Source organism: Urtica dioica, chromosome 6 (genome assembly GCF_054948205.1).
Source record: "Urtica dioica subsp. dioica isolate 48M chromosome 6, U.dioica_male_clone48M_v1_H2, whole genome shotgun sequence".
In the NCBI taxonomy this organism is placed as follows: domain Eukaryota; kingdom Viridiplantae; phylum Streptophyta; class Magnoliopsida; order Rosales; family Urticaceae; genus Urtica; species Urtica dioica.
The window spans coordinates 6,198,627-6,211,830 of NC_142761.1; the positions used below are offsets into that span (position 1 = coordinate 6,198,627).

The 13,204-nt window shown below is 37.8% G+C and overlaps 1 protein-coding gene and 1 long non-coding RNA gene across 3 annotated transcripts; both read right to left on the reverse strand.

The window, feature by feature from the left end:
* Positions 1 to 299: 299 nt before the first annotated feature.
* On the reverse strand, positions 300 to 2,494 carry LOC149393146 (uncharacterized). Of its 2 annotated transcripts, none has more exons than XR_016299681.1 (5): positions 2,187 to 2,494; positions 1,333 to 1,530; positions 1,186 to 1,242; positions 1,027 to 1,102; positions 300 to 437 (listed from the first exon to the last, which is right to left on the reverse strand). It is a non-coding gene; the product is annotated as an uncharacterized LOC149393146 (long non-coding RNA). The 2 variants fall into 2 exon arrangements; XR_016299680.1 differs by having other exon boundaries at positions 369 to 437; positions 909 to 1,102.
* A 3,416-nt stretch (positions 2,495 to 5,910) lies between these two features.
* On the reverse strand, positions 5,911 to 9,433 carry LOC149393147 (uncharacterized). Its single transcript, XM_089617920.1, has 6 exons — positions 8,866 to 9,433; positions 8,698 to 8,790; positions 8,179 to 8,592; positions 7,067 to 7,965; positions 6,187 to 6,301; positions 5,911 to 6,134 (listed from the first exon to the last, which is right to left on the reverse strand). The coding sequence occupies exons 1-6, from the start codon at positions 9,431 to 9,433 to the stop codon at positions 5,911 to 5,913; spliced, it is 2,313 nt and encodes a 770-aa protein (XP_089474046.1).
* Between the last annotated feature and the right edge of the window lie 3,771 nt (positions 9,434 to 13,204).

Genomic DNA, 13,204 nt, shown 5'->3' on the forward strand with positions numbered 1-13,204 from the left:
TCAGTTTTGGGGAAAAAAATAGTACTTTAGACGTCGCTCTATTATAAAGTGACTTTAAATCTTTGAAAAATGTAATTGTTAACTGTGATTTAGTTGTCATCTGATTTGAAAGTGACTTTGATTCTTAATTTATTTATAAAATAAAAAGCAATTAAATGACATTACTTGATTTAATTTAATGAAACCTATTATAAGCAATTAAAAATAAAAGGCTGAATGAAACTTGTTATATTGAATTGCTTAATTGAAAAATAAAAATTATACCTAAATGGTCCATAATACACATAATACACAGAATAAAAAAATTGTTATAGCAATTCACAAGTTCAAGCGATTGGTCTCAATAAACGGATTTTGACAGTTGGCTCCTCAATCCCTTCCAGCTCCAGAGACCCTCCTGCCGTCGCCACCAGGTACGGCCTTATTTCTTCTAGTACCTGAAATCATTATCACCGCCACCAACAAAACTTATCAACTTATTACCGTGTCTTTTTTTTTATATATACAATTATTTGATCTGGGCTTCGCAATTCTGATCCCACGTGCCTGTCTTTGCAGAAGCTGAATTCCAAATAAATTAAGTTGTGCTTGCATTGTTGTATTGGTTAGAAACGGAAGAAACAAACAACGAATTCGGCTGAATGATAATCAAGTACAGTTTTATGCCATATTAACACGAGTGTATAGGTGTCCAAAGTTTGTCATATCAAAACTATCAAGACTTGGATTTCATAGCAAATGAATAAGCCTCTGCCTAGGAGAATTACAGCGAATGGCTTCACACTGAATCCTATATTCCCTAGATCCTAACTACCTCACACCACCAAATAGCCCAGTCATATTTTTCGTTTCAGTTACAATCCTAAACAAGCAATCAGGATAAAGAAGTTGCGAGTGTGAAACGTTACCTTCTCTATGTTCTCTTCGTAAAGCTCCAATCCCGTCTTTTCGTCTGCGATGGGCTCCACGGCAACTATTTCTGGGATTTTTTCCATCAGACAGGCCCGATTGAATCCGCTCGATCACCTGAGAGAAGTATAGTGAAGCTATGAAGACTGAGTAGAACTCCGGCGACGCACTCAAGTGGAATCCTCGTCACAATCTTAACAGCCAAAAACAAAGTTCAGCCGAGATTTGAGAAAAATAAAATAAAAATCGAAAAAAAATTGAAACCCATGAACCAACCCAAATCCGAGGATGAGCGAGGAAGTGGTGAAACTTGCGAGATTCAGACGCCACAATCTTGACATACAAAAATAAATTTCAGTCGATATAAGCAAAAAAAAAAAACAAAATCAGAAAAATTAAGACCCAAATTCGAGGGAGACCAACCTGCAGAGCGGAGGTAGCGACGGAGGGATCGGCGACGGTCTTTGAAGGTAGGGATGCGACGGAGGGATCTGTCGGACCGTCCACGACTTCCTCACACTCCACGCCTACAACCACATCGTCCAACACCACCCCAACTCCTCCAAGCTCTGATCACTCACTTCTCTTTCTACTTTAATACTCCATCCACTGCTTCTCTTGCTGCTTCATTTCATTTCCACAATAATAAGTTTCTCGTTTGTTTTTCTACAGTTTTGCTTATTCCTTATTCCTTGCATATCACACTATATATATATATATATATATATATTATAATCCCTAAGAGGAGTATCATTACCAAAACAGGAACTAAAGTAACAACGATCAACATGTAAAGAAACAACCTTAATACTGTGAATGACAAATAATTCTTGCAAAAAAAAATATATATTTGATACTTTACAAAGACTAGTATCAAAGACGAAAATATTGAGTTAAACAAATTAGGATAGCAAAACAATATTTAATTCTTTTTTTATTATTAAGAATGAATACCAATACTCATTATGTTAACACGTACAAAACTATTTTCACTCTTTCTACATGAGGCATAGAATTCAGAATCGAGTTAAAGAGTGCAAGAATAAAAGCACACTCACAACATCGAAGTACCACTCTTGTTAACCGAAGGAGGGTAAGACAATCGCCGATGGCTTGAACACTTCACATATATGATTGTGGAGGGTATATATCACAATCAAGCTCAATCAATCATCAAAACTCAATCAATTCCAGAAATCATCCAAGAAATTCAAAAATCCCAAAACAAACTAAGAACCCTAATCTCGGATTCAAATTTGGGGGAAACAAATCCTCACCTTTATGGCTGTGAATCAACCCTCCGGTGCTCTCAGCCTCGTTTTCCGGCGTCTCCTCTCGGTCCGGCGTCCTCGGCGGCTCACGGCGTCCTCGTCTTCTCGGCTTAGACGCGCGCGCTCGAGATGGTTTCGGGTCTCGGTGGCTTGCTGTTGGTCGAGCTTCCTCCTCCTCCGTGAGCTCACCCCCGTCGCTCACTCCCTCGCTCTCTTCCTCTCTCTCCTTCTCTCGGCTCTCTCTCTCCTTCTCTCGGTCTCTCTCTTTCCCTTTCTCTCTTCTTTCTTTTCTTTATTTCTTTTCTTTTCGCAAGATTTAGAAGTGAAATTTTAGAAGTGAAATAAGAGAGGGAACAAAATCCCGCTAATTTTTTAGACGAAATGTTTTGGACTTTTGGGTGCGACTTTGTCGCACCCAAAGATATGATGAACTTTTGGGTGCGACTTTTCGCACCCAAATGTAAAAAAAATTAGCGAAATTTTTTGGTTACTTCAGTGACTTTTGGGTGCGAAAAGTCGCACCCGAAAGTAATTTTGGTGCGACTTTTAGGTACGAAAAGTCGCACCCAAAAGTTATCCGCACCGAAACACTGTATTTGTAGTAGTGAATGCTGTTTTGCGAGAAGCAAGAGGCTGGCCGGTTGCATGTCTTGTTTTGAGTTATAGAAGTTTAATTCAAAATTGGATCCACAAGAAGAGGGAGCTAATTCCAAAGATGCAATCAGGACTTACAGGAACTGGGTTCAAGATACTTTTTGATTCGCATTGTGACGACCCGACTTTTCGGACTGTCGTACTAAGCTTAATTCTCTTACTTTAAAAAAGCAGTGGATAATTTTTTTTTTAAAGCATCGTTTCATAAATTTATAAAGTTTAGATTTTAAAATAAAAACAACTTTGAAAATAACCAACATTTGAAATCTTACGAAAACATTATTTGAAAATATGAGAAACATTTAATTCGGAATTCCAAACTAAAGTAGGTGGTTGGAATATTCAACGGAAATAAAACCATAAAAATTCAACTTCAGTTTTGCACAACTAAATAAACTTGGAAAGTATCTTAAGCATAAAAATCTCAAACTGAGTGTTTATAAAATTTCGTAGCGGAAGTCTTTTAAATAAGCGAGCGGAACCACAACCCAACCCCTTAGCCATCGAACGCCGCTGATCCACCCTCCTCACTTATTTATTTGTTGCTTACCTACAATACGGACGAATACACATAATATGAGCTAACGCATAGCGAGAATAACAATAACTCACAAAAAGATGAGTAATGCAATGCATGATCCGGTTATTAGTGTTTTAAATTCTAATAGTGTCATGGTCTTTCGTATCATAAGTCTTATCATATTTTATTCGGGGTGCCCCTAGAGTAGTCGTACCAATTTCAGTGTACACTTTGGAAACGAACTACGGGGCTGCGACCTCCCATAGTTCGCACCATCTAATAACATATCATATGAGAAAACTCCCTTTATGAGCCCGTAGGTCGGCTCGAGAGAATTCTCTTAATACCTCCGTAGCTCGAGGCGGTACGACTCTCTTACTTATCTTATCACTTGGTTATTTGCGTTACATACAAAGATGACATATGACATAAACATAAATGAAACATGCTAATAAATAGAACATGTTATGCCAAAATTGTACTAAACTCATACATAAACTCATCATAACGAGTCACAACATAATAATCACAATTCACTCAATAACATATACATGCACATAAGAGATATCACACAATCAATCATATAACACATATAAACCAATTCAGATCACACACTCATCGTAATTTAGTTATAAACTAATCCGTATTGTAGTGAGATTATTCTCACTTTGTTTCGAGAACGTGCGACTTTAAACTATCGGACGATCGGAAAACGTATTTGGCTCGGGACCTAAACGAAAGAAAAAAATGAATAAAGCTTATCACTAACTATCTCTAGTACTCTTAAAAAAAACATACAAGGCTGCTGGAAAGAGAATTCCAGAACTGAAAATTGGACATGAAAAGACCAAAATACCCTTAATCCTAAAGTATCGGGGAAAAACGTTTTCTGGAAAAAAATTCTGAAAACATTACAGAAGCTAGAGAATAAAAAACTGAACGTTTTCATCTTCAGTGGTGTTACCAAAATCGGATCCCAAACAACAGAACTAAATTAAAAGTATAAAATGTAAAAAGACGCTTTAAAAAAACTTCTGGAACCTATCTGCGCACTGGTCCAAAATTTCGGTTTAGAAATAGTTTTACTAATTAAAAACTCATAAAAATTTTATCATATAATATAAACACATAAAATTATCTTGTATAAAAATTTCATTCAAAAATACATCTTCTAGGTATTTTTAAAAAAACAAGACATTGCTGATTGAATCAATGTGAAACTATATGCGCACCGATGGTAAATGTTTTTTATAAAATAAACCATTCAACTAAAAATCATAAAATTTTAAACACATAGCGAAGACATCTATACTATTCAGGTATAAAAATATCAAATAAAAATTCGTTTTGTAGCTATTTCATTTTGAATCAAAACCTTGCTGTTTGAAACAGAAAACAAAATTATGCGCGCTGATCATAATTGAATTTTAGAAAAAACACTGTTTGTCCAAAAATTATGAAATTTAATATACATATTATAAACATCTTGATTATTGCAGTATAATAATTATTGCAGTATAAAAAAAACTTACAAATTTGGGTCAAAAACATAATTATTAGTAAAATTTAGGGGTAAAATTATAAAAAAATATAAAAATTTGGGTCTAAAAAATAATTTTCAAAAATTGAGGGGGGGCACTGGCCCACCCTGGCCCCCACCTGGCTCCGCCTTTGTATATATATGTATGTATCTTTATAATAAACACTTCACATCTTTTACATAAACACTCATAAATATTCTACGTCATAGCATAAAATGTTTTATATAACTTTGCCATCACAAACTACTGTAGAGAATAACTTATATCGAATATATATATATATATATATATATATATATATATATATTTATGTATATAAGAAGTTTTACTTATGTAGCGCATAGAAAAAAAAACTTATATATACAGTTACTATACACATATTATTTAAATAAAGCTATGTTTAATACAACTAAAACATCTATTACTATATACATATACATAACACAAGAAAAACAAATAAAAACTAATTTAAAATTCTAATTCTTTGGTGGCGAGGTTTTGGGGTTTCACAGTCTCCCCTACTCATTGAAATTTTCGTCCCGAAAATTAAAATAAAGGTTGAGACAGAACATAAGAATTCTTACTTGTCAACACTAAACTTCTAGGAATAAGTCCGGATATCGCGATCTCATATCATCCTCGCGCTCCCAAGTGGCTTCTTTGATTTTATGATTCCATCAAAGCACCTTGACTAATGGAATCACCTTGTTCCTTAGGATCTTTTCTTCACGATCAAGAATTTGAACTGGTCTTTCTTCATACGTCAAGTCTTCGTGTACTTCGATAGGTTCTTGTATTAACTCATGATTTGGATCGGGCAGGTACTTTTTGAGCATTGAGACGTGAAATACATTGTGCACCGATGCTAACTCGGGATTCAGAGCTAGACAGTAGGCTACTTTTCCAATTCTGTCTGTGATCTCGAAAGGACCAATGTACCTCGGGCTCAATTTTCCCTTCTTGCCGAATCTCATCACATCCTTGAGAGGTGCTACCTTCAAGAATATGAAGTCTCCTACTTGAAATTCCAGTGGTCGTCTTCTTTTGTCAGCGTAGCTCTTCTGTCGGCTTTGAGCAGTTCCCATTCGATCTCGTATAATCTTGATGGCTTTAGTGGTGTCACGAATAAAATCTGTCTTCTCGAGGCTATTTTCTCCGGATTCGAACCAGTGAATCGGAGATCGACACTTTCTACCATAAAGAGCTTCATATGGGGCGACGCCGATTGAAGCTTGGTAGCTATTGTTGTATGAAAATTCAATAAGTGGTAGCCTTTTATTCCAACTCCCACCAAAATCCATGACACATGCTCGTAGCATATCCTCTAAGGTCTGAATAGTCCTTTCGGATTGGCCATCCGTTTGGGGGTGAAAGGCAGTACTGAACTTCAATTGTGATCCCATAGACTTTTGCACACACCTTCAGAAGTTAGAAGTGAAACGACCGTCACGATCTGAGATGATGGACAAAGGAACGCCATGCAATCTCACTACGTTATTAACGTATAGTTCAGCCAACTTCTCCACGGAGTACGTGACTTTCATCGGTATGAATCTAGCAGATTTGGTCAAACGGTCCACCACTACCCATATAGCATCATAACCCTCAATTGTCTTAGGTAAACCAACCACAAAATCCATTGTGATTTGTTCCCACTTCCATTCAGGAACCTCGATTGGTTGTAATTCTCCAGCTGGTCGTTTATGTTCGGCCTTCACTTTTTGGCATGTAAGACATTTACTGACGAACTTTGCAACATCGCCCTTCATTCCGTTCCACCAGAAGTGTTCTCGGAGGCCTTGATACATCTTCGTGGAACCTGGGTGGACTGAATATGGAGTCTCATGTGCTCCGGTCAGAATCTGTCTTCGTAACTCATTTTTGTTGGGTACACAGATCCTTCCATCGAAAAAGAGTACATCATTCTCTGCAAGAGAAAATTTTGACTCTTGACCTTCTAGTGCATTGTCCTTAAGCCTCGATATATCAGGATCACATCTTTGCGCTTCTTTGATTCTCTTGAACAAATCTGATTTTAAGGTCATGTTGGCTAATCCCCAGGTGACAATTTCAACTTCCATGTTGTTGATTTGGCCAACAAGTTGAGGAGATAATGCCTGCATCATCGATAGTCGAGCCTCATCTTTCCTACTTAACGCATCAGCTACCACGTTCGCCTTTCCGGGATGGTAATGGATACCACAATCGTAATCCTTAACCAATTCTAGCCACCTTCTTTGTCTCATGTTCAACTCTTTCTGAGTGAAAATGTACTTTAAGCTCTTATGATCGGTAAATATCTCACACCGAACACCATACAAGTAGTGTCTCCAAATCTTGAGGGCAAACACCATTGCGGCTAACTCCAAATCATGAGTAGGATAATTCCTCTCGTGGTTTTTGAGTTGCCGTGACGCATAAGCCACGACTTTGCCGCTTTGCATTAACACAGCACCGAGACCTGTCTTTGATGCATCGCTGTAGATAGACAAAGGTTCTCCACTTTCAGGGACTATAAGGATTGGAGCGGTGGTGAGTCTTCTCTTCAACTCGCGAAAACTCTGTTCACACTTCTCGGTCCACTCATACTTCTTATCTTTCTTTGTGAGGGCGGTGAGTAGAGCAGCTAATGTAGAAAATCCTTCCACAAATCTTCTGTAGTAACCTGCTAGACCGAGAAAACTCCTTATCTCTGTCACACTTCGAGGTGGCTTCCAATCATTCACGGATTCTATCTTGACAGGATCGACGGAGATTCCGTCTTTAGAAACCACGTGTCCGAGAAAATGCACTTTATCCAACCAAAATTCACACTTCGAGAATTTGGCATACAGTTGATGTTGTCTCAGCGTCTGGAGTGCAACTCGTAAGTGTCTCTCGTGGTCTTCGGCGCTCTTAGAGTAAATCAGTATGTCATCGATGAAGACGATAACAAACTTATCAAAGACGTCGCTAAAGATCCTGTTCATCATGTCCATGAATGCTGCTGGAGCGTTAGTGAGTCCAAAAGACATGACAGTGAATTCGTAATGACCATAGCGGGTGCGAAAAGCTGTCTTCGGGATATCGTCTTCCTTGACCCGTAATTGATGGTAGCCGGATCGCAAGTCTATCTTCGAGAATACCTTCGCCCCCTTGAGTTGGTCAAACAAGTCATCAATCCTTGGAAGAGGATACTTGTTCTTGACCGTCACTTTATTTAGCTCTCGGTAGTCAATACACATGCGAAATGACCCATCCTTCTTTTTGACAAATAGAACGGGTGCTCCCCAAGGTGAATGACTAGGGCGAATAAATCCCTTATCTAACAATTCTTGAAGTTGAGATTGTAACTCTTTGAGCTCAGCAGGGGCCATACGATATGGTGCTTTGGAAATTGGACCTGTTCCAGGTAGCAACTCGATTGTGAAAGAAATCTCACGTTCGGGCGCTACACCAGGGAGATCTTCAGGAAAAACGTCAACATATTCCCTCACCACTAGCACATCTTGTGGTTTTGTTTCGACTTCCTTCGTCTTGTCCACCACCGACGCTAGGTATCCATGACACCCTTTACTCATTAATCTCTTAGCTTGCAATGCTGACACCATCATCTTTGGTTTCTTGAGTGGTCTTCCTACAAAGGTGAACCTCTTCCCCGTCACCGGTTTGAAGGTTACTCTTTTTCGCCGACAATCGATCACTGCATTATTCTCCACTAAGAAGTCCATACCCAAGATGGCATCAAAGTCTTTCATTTCTAAGACAATGAAGTCACTCTTTAGCTCTTGTCCACTTATAATTATCGATACCGCTTTGAGACAATATTCCGATAATAACATATCGCCATACGGTAATGCCGTCCTGAAAACCTTTTTAGTTTTCACTACACTATCGCCTAATCTCCTAGCCAGTTCTAATGAAATAAAGCAATGTGTAGCACCAGAGTCAAACAATACTAAGGCATCAAGATGAGCTATAGGAAGCTGACCTGCTACTACATTCGAAGAGCTGGCTAAGGCATCGGCTTTGGTGTAGGCGTAGATACGAGCTTGAGCTGGTGGTGGCATTTGGGTGGATGCAGGTGCTTCCAAACGACCCAAAGAGATTTGTGGCCCTTCTAGTGCGGTCGGCATGTAGTTGAGTCGCCCGTTCTGATTCTGAGGCTGGTACTGTCCACTCTGAACAAAATTCGGCTTCGGGCAGTCCTTGAGGAAGTGACCCGGCTGACCACACTTGAAGCAGGTCATGGTCCCTCTCCGGCACCCTCCAGGATGCATCTTTCCACAAGTCTCGCATACTGGAAAATTTGTCCCCTCTACCTTGACCTTGTTGTTGGCATTACCTCCATTACCGGGATGAGTCCTTTTCTTCCCATTCTCATTTCCATGGGATTGCGCCCTGAAGCCTTGATTGTTGGGGTTGAGGTGATGGTTACTTGGTTGGTTTGGCTTCTTATTGGTGTCGGGACCCTTGTTTTGAGCCCTATCTTCTTTCCGAGCCTTATAAAATTGGGCTCGTTCCTCCTTCACTTGGATCAAGTGATACTCAGCTCGCATGGCACGTTCGAGACAATCGGCAACCGTGGTAGGTGGCTGACTTCCACTATCAATGGCTAAAGCCAACTCTGGTCGAAACTGCCTCAGTCACGGTCATCGAGCCTTGTTTCAGCTCCGTAAACTCCTTCTGTTGAACATTCATTGCCCTCATGTTGAAATACTTCTTGGTGAACTCTTCCAAAAAGTCATCCCAAGTCATAGTTCGCACATCCCTCCTTGTTGCCACTGTTTCCCACGAGTAACGCGCGTCTCTCTTCATGACAAATGAAGAACATATGACCTTCTCATGTTCGGTTATGTTCATGAAGTTGAAGATCGTCTTGATCTCCGATATCCATTCGTCAGCTACTAACGGGTCGGTCGATCCTTCGAATTCGGGGGCTCTTATCCTCATGAACCTCTCGAATAGGTCTACAAGATCATTGACTTGACGAATTGGAGGTACACCCTGAGGAATAGCTTATGCCGCCGCATGCATTGGAACATGGGCTGGCGGTGGCGGTTGTTCCCCTTCTTCAACCTCTTCATTTTCCTGACGAAGCTAGTTCCTCAACTCGTGTATTTCGGCTTCTTGAGTTTCGATACGATGTAGTAAGGTGGTAACTAGAACTACGTACTAGCTCAGGTTGGCCAGCTGGCTGAGCAGCAGGGGCAGGGTCGTGTGGATGTTCTGTTTCTTCTTGTTCGGGAAAAGGGGCAGCCTGAGGGGCATCTTGATTAGGAACCTCAGTGGCAACTCTGCCTCTTCCTCTTCCTCGGCCTCGTGAAATTCAAAAACGCATATCCATGTTATTACACCACTCTCGTGTGCCAATAATGTTTGTCACCTCGCTACTTAGAACTGGAGATTTCGTCTCTAGGAATTTGATCAGGAGGTTGCTATCGTCATTGCAGCCTCGGGTTTCCGCAATCACGTGCTTTGTTACTTCATCATCCATCTAATAAGAGAGGTAAGAATAAAAAAACAAACTAAAGGTACAAAAAAACCAAAACTAACTTACTTGAGTAGGGGATGCAGCCGTGCGATCGAATAGCGAGGGTGGTCGTAGGTTCATTGCTCTGATACCAACTGTGACGACCCGACTTTTCGGACCGTCGTACTAAGCTTAATTCTCTTACTTTAAAAAAACAGTGGTTAATTTTTTTTTTAAACATCGTTTCATAAATTTATAAAGTTTAGATTTTAAAATAAAAACAACTTTGAAAATAACCAACATTTGAAATCTTACGAAAACATTATTTGAAAATATGAGAAACACTTAATTCGGAATTCCAAACTAAAGTAGGTGGTTGGAATATTCAACGGAAATAAAACCATAAAAATTCAACTTCAGTTTTGCACAACTAAATAAACTTGAAAAGTATCTTAAGCATAAAAATCTCAAACCGAGTGTTTATAAAATTTCGTAGCGGAAGTCTTTTAAATAAGCGAGCGGAACCACAACCCAACCCCTTAGCCATCGAACGCCGCTGATCCACCCTCCTCACTTATTTATTTGTTGCTTACCTACAATACGGACGAATACACATAATATGAGCTAACGCTCAGCGAGAATAACAATAACTCACAAAAAGATGAGTAATGCGATGCATGATCCGGTTATTAGTGTTTTAAATTCTAATAGTGTCATGGTCTTTCGTATCATAAGTCTTATCATATTTTATTCGGGGTGCCCCTAGAGTAGTCGTACCAATTTCAGTGTACACTTTGGAAACGAACTACGGGGCTGCGACCTCCCATAGTTCGCACCATCTAATAACATATCATATGAGAAAACTCCCTTTATGAGCCCGTAGGTCGGCTCGAGAGAATTCTCTTAATACCTCCGTAGCTCGAGGCGGTACGACTCTCTTACTTATCTTATCACTTGGTTATTTGCGTTACATACAAAGATGACATATGACATAAACATAAATGAAACATGCTAATAAATAGAACATGTTATGCCAAAATTGTACTAAACTCATACATAAACTCATCATAACGAGTCATAACATAATAATCACAATTCACTCAATAACATATACATGCACATAAGAGATATCACACAATCAATCATATAACACATATAAACCAATTCAGATCACACACTCATCGTAATTTAGTTTTAAACTAATCCGTATTATAGTGAGATTATTCTCACTTTGTTTCGAGAACGTGCGACTTTAAACTATCGGACGATCGGAAAACGTATTTGGCTCGGGACCTAGACGAAAGAAAAAAAATGAATAAAGCTTATCACTAACTATCTCTAGTACTCTTAAAAAAAACATACAAGGCTGCTGGAAAGAGAATTCCAGAACTGAAAATTGGACATGAAAATACCAAAATACCCTTAATCCTAAAGTATCGGGGAAAAACGTTTTCTGGAAAAAAATTCTGAAAAAATTACAGAAGCTAGAGAATAAAAAACTGAATGTTTTCATCTTCAGTGGTGTTACCAAAATCGGATCCTAAACAACAGAACTAAATTAAAAGTATAAAATGTAAAAAGACGCTTTAAAAAAACTTCTGGAACCTATCTGCGCACTGGTCCAAAATTTCGGTTTAGAAATAGTTTTACTAATTAAAAACTCATAAAAATTTTATCATATAATATAAACACATAAAATTATCTTGTATAAAAATTTCATTCAAAAATACATCTTCTAGGTATTTTTAAAAAAACAAGACATTGCTGATTGAATCAATGTGAAACTATATGCGCACCGATGGTAAATGTTTTTTATAAAATAAACCATTCAACTAAAAATCATAAAATTTTAAACACATAGCGAAGTCATCTATACTATTCAGGTATAAAAATATCAAAGAAAAATTCGTTTTGTAGCTATTTCATTTTGAATCAAAACCTTGCTGTTTGAAACAGAAAACAAAATTATGCGCGCTGATCATAATTGAATTTTAGAAAAAACACTGTTTGTCCAAAAATTATGAAATTTAATATACATATTATAAACATCTTGATTATTTCAGTATAAAAAAATCAGACTAAAATAATGTTTTTGACTAATTAATACAAAAACGTTTTCTTACTGCCTATAATCTTGATAGAATTGAACATGCTTAAATCTATCTTTTCCACAAACAAAACTTATATATGAAAAAAAAAACAAATGGCTGAACACCAAAAGAGAGATGAACAAAAAGAATACCTTGAGAGATTAAAATTGGGCTGGTATACCTTTGAGCCTCTCAATAGAAACTACGTGGAATTCTATGTTGGTGGCTAAGGGTTACTATTTTTTTTTTTTTTTTGTATGGAGATGAGAGGAAAAAAGAGAGAGTAGTGAAAGATAGTCTGAACGTGTGAGATGAGGAATTCAGAAAGAAAAACTAAGGGGAAAAGAGTCTATGATGTATTGGATGAAACTTGCCCTATTCTTTTTGAAATCAGTTTTCAAAAGATTGGTTAGTTAATTCATTCATAAATTTGATATAAAAAATTGGTCAACTTATGAATTATCACGATATGTATATACATATATACTCATTACCATAACTTACGCCTAAACAGTTGCTATATATATTTGTATATATATAATGCGTTACTGGAACAAATTACCAAGATTCACAAATCCACTCCCCACAATTATTATATATACCTATATACATATATATATATATATATATATATGTATGTATCTTTATAATAAACACTTCACATCTTTTACATAAACACTCATAAATATTCTACGTCATAGCATAAAATGTTTTATATAACCTTGCCATCACAAACTACTGTAGAGAATAACTTATCGAATATATAT

Coding starts and splice junctions, on each gene's coding strand:
- LOC149393147 (XM_089617920.1), bottom strand. CDS start 9,433: ATGCGAGCTGAGTATCACTTGATCCAAGTGAAGGAGGAACGAGCCCAA. Junction 7,966..8,178: donor TAAGGGATTTATTCGCCCTA/GTCATTCACCTT, acceptor GGGTCAAGGAAG/ACGATATCCCGAAGACAGCT. Junction 6,302..7,066: donor ACCATCCCGGAAAGGCGAAC/GTGGTAGCTGAT, acceptor TGTGTGCAAAAG/TCTATGGGATCACAATTGAA.